At 54.0% G+C, this 10,096-nt stretch overlaps 1 protein-coding gene across 1 annotated transcript in view; it reads left to right on the top strand.

Moving 5' to 3' along the window:
• Sdk2 (sidekick cell adhesion molecule 2) overlaps nucleotides 1-10,096 on the top strand; it is a 292,689-nt gene that overhangs the window by 236,763 nt on the left and 45,830 nt on the right. Inside the window, exons 30-36 of the mRNA XM_031354086.1 lie at nucleotides 742-943; nucleotides 2,186-2,289; nucleotides 2,798-2,868; nucleotides 4,497-4,632; nucleotides 6,326-6,382; nucleotides 8,047-8,148; nucleotides 8,249-8,364. Of these exons, the coding sequence (XP_031209946.1) occupies nucleotides 742-943; nucleotides 2,186-2,289; nucleotides 2,798-2,868; nucleotides 4,497-4,632; nucleotides 6,326-6,382; nucleotides 8,047-8,148; nucleotides 8,249-8,364 (788 nt within the window). The remainder of the gene's footprint in view (nucleotides 1-741; nucleotides 944-2,185; nucleotides 2,290-2,797; nucleotides 2,869-4,496; nucleotides 4,633-6,325; nucleotides 6,383-8,046; nucleotides 8,149-8,248; nucleotides 8,365-10,096) is intronic.

Here is a 10,096-nt window from a genome sequence, read left to right as displayed (position 1 = left end):
AAAAAAAATGTCCCCAAATGGAGGGAGGGAAGGAGAACAACACACACACACACACACACACACACACACACACACACACACACGACAGTAAGACTGTGGGTTTCCTCCTCCAAGGGCTTCTTTGCTCTTAGGGAATATGGATCTATCTGGGTTGCCTTAGCTGGAAGAAGATGCTCCTGGTATTGAGCAGGTCTCGGGTTCTGGGGGTGGGGAGAGAGGGGGAGGGGGGCAGGGTTGCTACATAAAGCATCCTGCAGTCACAAAGCAATCCCACCACAAAGAAGCATCATGTCCAAGGCCAAGAACACTGAGGTTCGGCAGCTTGTCATCTGGGGTAGGACAGTGGCTAAGGAGGGAAGGATGTGAGGCAGGGGGATGATGGAAATGAACTCCCACAGGGAAGCATGGCCCACTCCCACTCAGTCCGGCACAAGGCAGGACCCATCTCCACCATAAGCAAAAGCAAAAGTGTCCGCAAGTTCTCCACCAGGGGCTGTTGTGGGAGGCATGACTATCCAGGCACCTAGGGCCTCCGAAGCTGAGGCCAGCTCTCACCTGAAGACTCATGGGTCAGCTGCCGGCAGAAGCCATGCAAGGCCCACAGACATGGAAGTAAAATAGAAAGGGGGTGTCTGTCCCAAGTTCAGAACACCTTCCCGCTGCCCTTGAGAAAGGGCAGCCCCTCCACCATCACCCTGCTTTGGCTACACCGTCTCACCAATTCCCTGCCCTGCCTCCCAGACCGCCCGCAGCCCCCTAGCAAGCCCGTGGTCCAACAGGAAGATGTGAAAGCACGCAGTGTGTTGCTGTCCTGGGAGCCAGGCAGCGATGGGCTCTCCCCAGTCCGCTACTACACCATCCAGACTCGAGAGCTGCCTAGCGGCCGGTGGGCCCTGCACTCGGCCTCTGTGAGCCACAATGCCTCTGCCTTCACTGTGGACAGGTAAGGTGAGGTCCACACCCACTTCTCTGTTCCCTTTCTCTACTGGAGACCTCGCGTGATCCTTCCAGGAGGGAGCGGGGCTTCTGAGAGCACCTTCAGCTGGTCACCCAAGTATTCCTCAGCTTGCTCGCCCCACCAGCCACACTCACCCCTTCCTGCTCTTCCCCCCCCCCCGCCAGTCCCTGGGAAGCCCATTAGGGTTACCTCTTAATTATCTGTGGAGCCTGGCCAGACCCCCTTAGCGAAGCGCTTGCCACTCTTCATTAGCGATTCTCCCGACAGCCCGCGTCCTCCTCCCATCTTTAATAGGAGTAAGAAGCTCCTCTCCAAAACTCTGGCCTCAATCTAATCCCTGGTGGTTGTATTTTTATATTCCAATCGACGTGACCTGGAACTTGAACAAGCCTCCCCGCCCCAACCCCCAGCCCTGGAAAAAAAGAAGATGTTCTGTTGGGAAGAAAATGAGGCTCATAGAGACAATTTTTCTTATCTCTGGGGGACCTCTACACACACACACACACACTTAAAAATCTCCTAACTTCAGGAAAAGACTTGCAGCTTGCAGGGGTACCATGCATACGACTGTGTGGAGAGGAAAGTGTGGATGATCTCATGGCCACCAGAGCATGAGTAAACATGAGACTGGAGATGTGTGGCTTATCATTACAGTGATTTGTATCCTAAGCAGGGATGGGCACTCAGCATCTCTGAGCCTGTCCCATCTGACCCCTTCCCAGGCCTCCAGGTTTCCTTCTGCGTCATGCGTCAGTCAGCACTCAAGCCCCTCCTTCTCTCCAGACTCCCCTCCTCAAGCAGGGATAGATGAGACCCGGAGGTAGAGTTGATGGCATGGGTCTTGAGGGACATTTTAGTCAAACTTGTCATCACAGTGACAAACTCCTGGAGGAAGCTACTTATGGGGGAAAGGATTTGTCTGGGAATACAACCATAGAGTTTTCAGTCTGAGGCCAACGGGGTCTGTTGCTCTGGGCCAGTGGAGCTTATGGCAGGGGCGCACGGTGCCCAGGAAACAGGCCTAGAGGAAGGGCTAGAGGACGCACGATGCCTGCACATGTCCCAGTGAGGCACTTCCTTGACCAAGGCCGCACACCCTTCCTGAAGTTTCAGTTTCTCAAAACGATTGCACCCATTGGGACCCAAGTCTTCAACAACCTGTGGGGGATCGTTCATACGCAAATCACAGTGGACACCTTGGTCATTGGTCCCCAACTCCCTCCACAGACTCAAACCCTTTACATCCTACAAGTTCCGAGTGAAGGCGACCAACGACATCGGGGATAGCGAGTTCAGCGAGGAATCCGAGTCTCTGACCACCCTGCAGGCAGGTCAGTGCCATCTTCCTGCTTGGGCCTCTTGCTCCTGACCCTGGTTGCTCCCTGGGCATGAAAGGCTCTTCTATGGGAGGGGCCCCTGACAGTGAGAGATGGTTCACTAGGCCTATCTCCAGACTGGAATGCTCAGAGGTTTGGGACAAAAGGGACTTTTTGACCAGGGCTCGGGATCCTAAACCCAGCCTAGAACTTGAGTACATTTCTTCTCCGATGGTCCTCCAGCTAGCTGGAAGTGGAAGCAGATGCCCATCCTGACCCTGCGCCGAACAGCCACCTAAGTTCTAGGGCTTTGAGAAGCTCTGAGACCCTAGGTTTGGGCTGAGATCAGGCCTCCAGCTCACCCTGGCAGTTTGCTGTGAGGAAACTGGGTGGGTGGGTCTCCAGGGTAACGTTAACAGGACCTGCCTGGCCAACCAGTGTCAGCTGAACCAGGCCCCTGAGCGTTTCTGGGTGATGCTGACACTCCAGGCCGCAGAGTCCAGTCCTCTGCCTCTCTCCACAGCCCCAGATGAGGCACCCACCATCCTGTCGGTGACTCCCCACACCACCACCTCTGTGCTAATCCGGTGGCAGGTAAGGCTAGGTAGACAAGATGGGTTCATCCCCAGGGACTCAGATTAAACTCTTGGCTGGAACCAGAAAATCCACCAGTCCCCACCAGGGCTGCCTCAGCCTCTGTTCTATAACCCCCCTCCCTCCATAGCACAGGGAAAGGCGGGAGATGAAGGAGGGACATAAAGGTGTATGCACATCACAGAGTGTGGCCATGGGTCACAGGGACATAAAGGTGTATGCACATCACAGAGTGTGGCCATGGGTCACAGAGCCCAAGTGACAGGGTTAGTTTCATGACCCCAGACCTGCTGAATCTATACGCAGAAAAGCACATGGGGGGTCAGGCAGTGGTGGCCCATGCCTTTAATCCCAGCACTTGGGAGGCAGAGGCAGGCGGACTTCTGAGTTTGAGGCCAGTCTTAGTCTACAGAGTGAGTTCGAGGACAGCCAGGGCTACACAGAGACCCTGTCTTGTAAAACCAAAAAAAAAAGAAAAGAAAAGAAAAGAAAAGAAAAGGAAAGAAAGAAAGAAAGAAAAGAAAAAGAAAAAAGAAGAAGAAGAAAAGCACATGGGGGCTCTGAGGACTCCCCAAGGCTCCATGAAGCCCAGACCCAGAGATCAGTAACAGACTTCCCTACAAAGACCTGGGACCTTCCTCATGAATGGCATCCCCTTGTGTGGGTTAGTCTCTCCCAGATGCCCGCTCTTTAGTGGGAAAAGTTTGTTCTGCCAGGGCCCAAAGCAACCTCGGTGATCACACTGCCCATCCATTCTCTGGAGCCCAGCCCTGGGCTCAGCAGGTCACCCACAGCAGCCCCTACATAGGGTGGGGGCTAGCTAGCTCCTGTCCCTACTTCTCAGGATCTGAGGAACTGGGTCCAGCCGCAATCCTTGTGCAGCTGAGGCCTGGGGTCCCAGAGGGGACACCCCCTAAGTGGAAATGACCTGGCCACCTCTCGGGAGCCAGAGGAGGCTGGAGCCAATGGGACGCCTGGGCAAAAGGGCCAGGTGGTACCCATGGCAGCCAGGGAAGCAATCGAGGAGCTAATCAAAAGGATGGACCATTTCAACAGATGTCTTTAAGGAGGATCATCGAGAAAATAGTTTCCACTTGGCAAAAAGCCCATCCTCTAGCTCAGCCAAGGACAGGGACAGAAAACAAAGGAGGAAAGAGAGGCCATCCACATGGGCAATCCACATGGGCATGCTTATGCTAGTGTGGGCCAAGGGCCCAGCTCACAGGGAACACCAGGATGTCCACCAGGTGGTCATCAGAGAGCAACAGCCCTCGGGGGAGGCCAGAAGTGGGTCACAGGGTTTCTGGACAAGCAATGGCTGGTGATTCCAGGGGTGTGTTTTCAGGTCTTATTTCTACTGTGTGAGCATGGTACCTTCATGTCTCTGAGTGGGTTTCCTGCTCTCCTGAAGGAGGGCTTGCATGGTGCTCCCTGCCCTCCCCAACACACACACCTCAAAGAGACCATAACAACCTCTTTGGAAATTCACACCCCTATCCCAGTTGTTTTCCTGGTTGGGACCCAGTGCCTGCTCTGTGGCTGCAGGAGATGCGATGGACAGATACGGGGTGGAGTGAGGCGAGCCATAGTCAAGGCCCCCTCCCCACGTTTGACCCTCCTGCCCGTAGCCTCCATCTGAGGACAAGATCAATGGCATCCTCTTGGGCTTCCGAATCCGGTACCGGGAGCTGCTCTACGAAGGGTTGAGGAGCTTCACTCTGCGAGGCATCAACAACCCTGGGGCCAAATGGGCTGAGCTCACCTGTGAGTAGCATTTCCAGGGCCTTAGGGAGGGTGGGGGTAGGGATGCTCACCTTCCCGACCACCGATCTGCTGCTCCCAGTCTCCTTGAGTCTGCTAACCTGCAACCCTGCCTCCCTCCCCTCATGTTCCTCCTCTTACCCCGTTCATTCACTTGCTGAGCATTTATTGAGCACCTTCTGTGTACTTCAAGACACTCTGGGCATACCAGTGGTTAAACAGATGGGTCCCTGACCTCTTGGATCAATCTGATGGAAGAAGAATCAGGCATTCAATAAGTAAGGACTGAAATAGATGTCAGTGGTCATCAACATGATAGGGGGAGAATGTTCCAGAAGCGTTACAAAAGACGCTGTTGACAGGAGAGGATGATTGCAGGTTAGGCGGACGAATGTGCAGATGGAGGAGCCATCGGCCTCAACATCTAGACCCCTACCAAGAACAGGAGTCAAGACCCCTCCTACTCCCCAGGAAGTCACTACCCAGACCCTAGGCCCAAAGAAGCCAGCTTTCAAGTATGGAAAGAGCAGAGAAAAGAGAGTCATTTAGTGGGAAATCCCAGGGAAAGAGGATTCTGGGAAAGCCGTGAGCAAGAAGAGGGTGTGAGTGGACTTTGGAGGACACACGGAAAGCGCGGAGGTGATGCCCCAGCCACAGGAGAGGTGACGGGGAGAGAGGCAAGGGGGCTGTGCTGTAAACACAGCAGAAGAGCACGAGGCTGCGCCAAGGAAGCAGGCTAGGCATGCCGGGAATGTGGAATCCACCGGAATCCACCGGAAGCAGGCTAGGCATGCCGGGAGTGTGGAATCCACCGGAATCCACCGGAATCCACCGGAAGCAGGCTGGGCATGTCGGGAGTGTGGAATTCACCGGAAGCAGGCTAGGCATGCCGGGAGTGTGGAATCCACTGGAAGCAGGCTAGGCATGCCGGGAGTGTGGAATCCACGGGGCTCCTCGTCTGTTCTGCCAAGGGAGAGGGAGGTGGGCAGGAAAGTGGAGGGCTTGTAGAAGATTAGGAAGGGGAGCTACACTGTTCACAAAAGAGGAGTTAGAAGGAGAGAGGAGACGCGGCCTAGGTGCCTGTGGGCTAAGCTGCCGCGTCCCACATCTCCCAAGCTTGTGCAGTCATCGCTTCTAGGGATGATCGCAGACAAAATGACTGAGCACGGAGCAAGGGATATGAAGCAAACGAGACCCGCAGAAACACCCAATCCAACAGCTCATGTTATTTTCTTATATTTATTTATTTATTTTGCCCAATGTCTGCCCGTGGCTGTGATTTTTATATGATCTGCGTATGATTCAGTCATATTTCTTGACAATAAAATTGTTCCTGGTTCATATGAGGAAATTCACGATGCCAATATTTCACAGTGGTTTGCCCAAGCTCCACAGTGAAACCGGGGAGCCAGTGGGATGAAAGCGGCCCCCAGAACTGCCCTCAGGGTTGCTAGGCTCTGAGAGGCTCCCTATGACTTTGGTCCACCGAGGTAGGGACAGCAATGTTTTAGGATCTACCCCCTCCCCAACTCCCACCCGGCCCCTGTCTAAGCACCAGGAATGACAAGTAGTCCTGCCTGCTCCATCACAGTCTTGTTACTCCATCCCAGGCCTGGTTGGTTCCCAGTGGGTGGGGCGCCTGCGTACACTAACCTCTATCTGCTGTCTCCCTGGCTTCTCACCCCCTACCCCTCAGCCTTGTACTCCATGCGGAACCTGACCCGGCCCAGCCTCACGCAGTACGAGCTGGACAGTAAGTTCCCTTGCATGGTGGTCCAACGTGGCCCAGGCCTCCTGGGATGGGCTGGGGAGGGGGGTCGTCAAGAACACCCGGCCCCAGGCCAACACACTGTACCAGTTTACTTTCTGTTGCTCCGATAAAGACTTGAGGAGGAAAGGGTGCGTTTGGCTTACACATCCCAGTCAATAGTCCATCCCGGAGGAAAGCCACATGGTAACTCAAGACAGGAACTGAAGAAGAAGCCACCGAGGAATGTTTCTTATTGGATTGCTACCCTAGCTGGCTCAGGCTGTTCTCTTATACCACCCAGGACCATCCTGCCTAAAGATGGCACCTCCCACAAGGGGCTGGGCCTTCCCACATTAATCAGGAAAATGCCCTCTACAGAGGCATAGACCCAATTGAGGTCTTCTCAGATGACTCTGGCTTTGTCAAGCTGACAAAAAAACTAGCCAGCATACCCACCCAGGGTGCTTGGACTACCTCTAACATACACATCTTTTAAGCACATGAAGCTAGAGGCATTTTGGAAAAGAGTTCCTCAAGCCAATCCTATAAGTGCTTGAGTAAGACCATCTATAGACTTGCATGCATGAGGAGTCAGCGGGTCAACAGGAGGAGGTGAAGCGGAAGGGAAAAGCCTTCCCACATGCTTTATACAGGGCAGGTAGGCAGGCGTCTATTGCTACTGCCCGGCTTGACCCACGTAAGACATGCTGGGCCTCACTGGCACTCTAGCCCTATCTGAGGTTCCTGGATAGAATATGTCAACCTCCAGCCTGTCCCCTTGTGGCTCTCCTCTGCCCCTTGCTCTGTTTCTGAAGTCTTGGCGGGTTCTGCCCACATCCACACAAGGCCTTCTGATCAGGAAAAGCCAACCTCAGGATCTAGACTACCCTCTTCCCCTTCTCAGCCTGAGCCTATGCATGTCAGAACTGCCATCCTGGGAAACAAGGGTAGGAGAGAGACAGGGACAGTAGGGTTCAGGGAATAGGGGGACATATTGGCACCGTGGAAAGAGATCACATCTCCCGCCAAAGGTGACAAAGCCCATTTGCTTGCAGCACCTTCTCCTCACCAGGCATCCCTACCAAACACTTCAAACTTGACTAACACATGGGATTTCTTCACCCCAAATTCACATTCCATAAACATGTCCCCTCTTGGACTGAACTAATGGGGCTGGAGGGGTTGGTAGTGACATGCAACCCAACAACAAAGCTTGTGCTCAATCTTAGAGAGAGAGACACTGGATTCCATCCCTAGCCCCAAAAGAGGAGGGGGAAAAAAGAGCTGGTGAAGGGGGACAGGTGAGGACACAGCAGGGACATGACTGAAATGGTTCGAGTCTGTCATAGTGGGAAGAGTGCAGCCAAGGACCCTCTGGCCCAGGGTGGCCAGGACTATTGGCACTGCCGCCTTCAGTCTCAACACTGTTGATTTGGAGATTCAATTGTGTTTATGACCCTAGAGCAGACGGAGCCTTTGTGTCACTTATGCGTGTTGGCAGAGTGCAGCATCTAAGGGTTCCCACTTGTCTCCTCCCCATTGTCACATGGGGCACTAGAATGGTAGCTATGCCTCCTCCCCCACCCCCCGTAAATCCAGCCTCCCTGGAGGACCCCTTCCACTGGCTCTGTGGCCTCTGTGTTCCTGATCCCCACTCTCCCCCATAGATCTGAGCAAACACAGGCGTTACGAGATCCGGATGAGTGTGTACAACGCCGTGGGTGAGGGACCCTTGAGCCCGCCGCAAGAGGTCTTTGTCGGGGAGGCAGGTGAGTTTGAGGATCCAGGGCCCCCATCCTGCCCTAGCCCACTTCCCTTTCCATAGCTTAGACCCATGAACACTCACTTTCCAACCTCCGTGCCCTCCAGTGCCCACAGCAGCACCGCAGAATGTGGCCATCCACAGTGCCACTGCCACACAGCTGGATGTGACCTGGGAGCCACCTCCACTGGACAACCAGAATGGAGACATCCAAGGATACAAGGTATGGGTGATCTGGCAGAAGAATGGGGTGCAGAGGAGTGCAGAGGAGTAAAGGGGTGGCGAGGACTGGGTGAGTGGGATGAGGTCCCAGGCCCTTCCTGATGGCCCTCAGGTGCCACTGTACACCTGTGACCTTGGCCATATGCATAGCTGGCAGAAATAAACACTGTAGCATTCTAAGGTGGGCTGAACTGGATCCGAGGAACTCGGACCCCCACCTAGGCTTATTCTGCTTTAATGCACACAGTGCCCAAACCTCCAGCCCCATAGTCACGTAAGACGCTCCATGGGTAGAAGTGTTTGCTTCACATGCACAAGGCCCAGGTTCAATCCCCAGCACTGCATAAACCAGATATGGAGGTTTATATAATCCCAGCCCTCGGGCGGTGGAAGCAGAAGAACTGGAGTTCAGGGTCATCTTGGATTTTATAGCAAGTTCAAGGTCAGCCTTGATGCTACAGGAGACCGTCTCAGGGAAAAAAAAAAAAAAAAATCCGCAGGGTTCTTGGCTCATCTACTAATTAGATGACCAATTTGCACAGCACCTTGGCAGAATTTGAAAATCTGCTTTGAAACCCTTCCAGCCTGCTGAAAGCCTAGGAAGCTGTTACATTGTGGGTATTAATGCCCACAAAATATGCCTATTATATGAGGAAACCGTAGCCCAATGGATAGAGTCTGGACAGGTCGCCACCTGTCAGGTGTTACAACCCAGACTCCCAAATCACCCTTGCCAGGAAGTAGAGCACATGGTCAGATCCTGGAGGAGGCAGTGTGTGGAAGAGTAAAGAGCTGATCGAACTTCCTCGATGGAGCACGCAGCACTTGGCTGTCGTGAAAGCTTTGCCTCCCTCACCACGTACCCGGGACGTGGCAGGTGGTTCCTGATATTTGGATGGTATTTCAGAAAACTGTCTCCATGCAGTGGCCCTGGGGACACAGGCTTGTGAGAACCACAGAGCCCCATGGCTTTCCTGGCCCAACCCGTCATTCCATAGGTGGCAGTGAGGGTGTGCCAGGGTGAAACACTCTCTCTGCCACTCAGCCTGTGGAGACAGGCCACCTGGTATAAGGCAAAACCCAGCATAGGAACCTTTTCCATCCAGGATGGAGGCGGGGGGGGGGGAGAAACAGGGAGGGAGGCATCTTGCCAAGGATGCTCTGAAGATGGATGATACCCCTCAAGGCTTTGCGCAGGAGCGCCAGCTGGGAAAACCAAATATTGCACTCAGAGCATATGCCTCTGGAGGGAAAGGAGGTGCCAGGCAGAGCCAGCCATGGTGTGGCAGCCACTAGACTGTTGGAGTTTAAAAGTGGTGCGTTAACAGATTTAGGAAATGTGTGGGTACCCAGGTACCATATAGAACACAGCGGATGTCTGCAGTTCCCAGAAAGCATTGCCCATCCCTGGGTGTGAACCACAGGGATGGAGCTGCCATGTCCCGGGTACGTGCTAACCAGCGCTGTGCCATCAGCACCCGTTGACAAGGCATCCAGGCTTCAGGTGAGAGTCAGCTGGCAGAGTGCTTACCTAGTATGGGGCCTCTATCCCCAGTACCATATATCCAGCTGTGATGGTGCATACCTGTAGTACCTGTAACCCCGGCACTCAGGAGGTGGAGGCCAAAGCCTCAGAAGTTCAAGATCATCCTTTGCTATCTAGCAAGTTCAAAGCCAGACTGGGCTACATAGATCCTTGGAAGAGGAGGAGGAGAAGGAGGAGGAGAAAGAGG

The sequence above is a fragment of the Mastomys coucha genome, unplaced genomic scaffold, assembly GCF_008632895.1.
Source record: "Mastomys coucha isolate ucsf_1 unplaced genomic scaffold, UCSF_Mcou_1 pScaffold5, whole genome shotgun sequence".
Classification (NCBI taxonomy): domain Eukaryota; kingdom Metazoa; phylum Chordata; class Mammalia; order Rodentia; family Muridae; genus Mastomys; species Mastomys coucha.
This window is presented reverse-complemented; position numbering and strand designations above follow the sequence as displayed.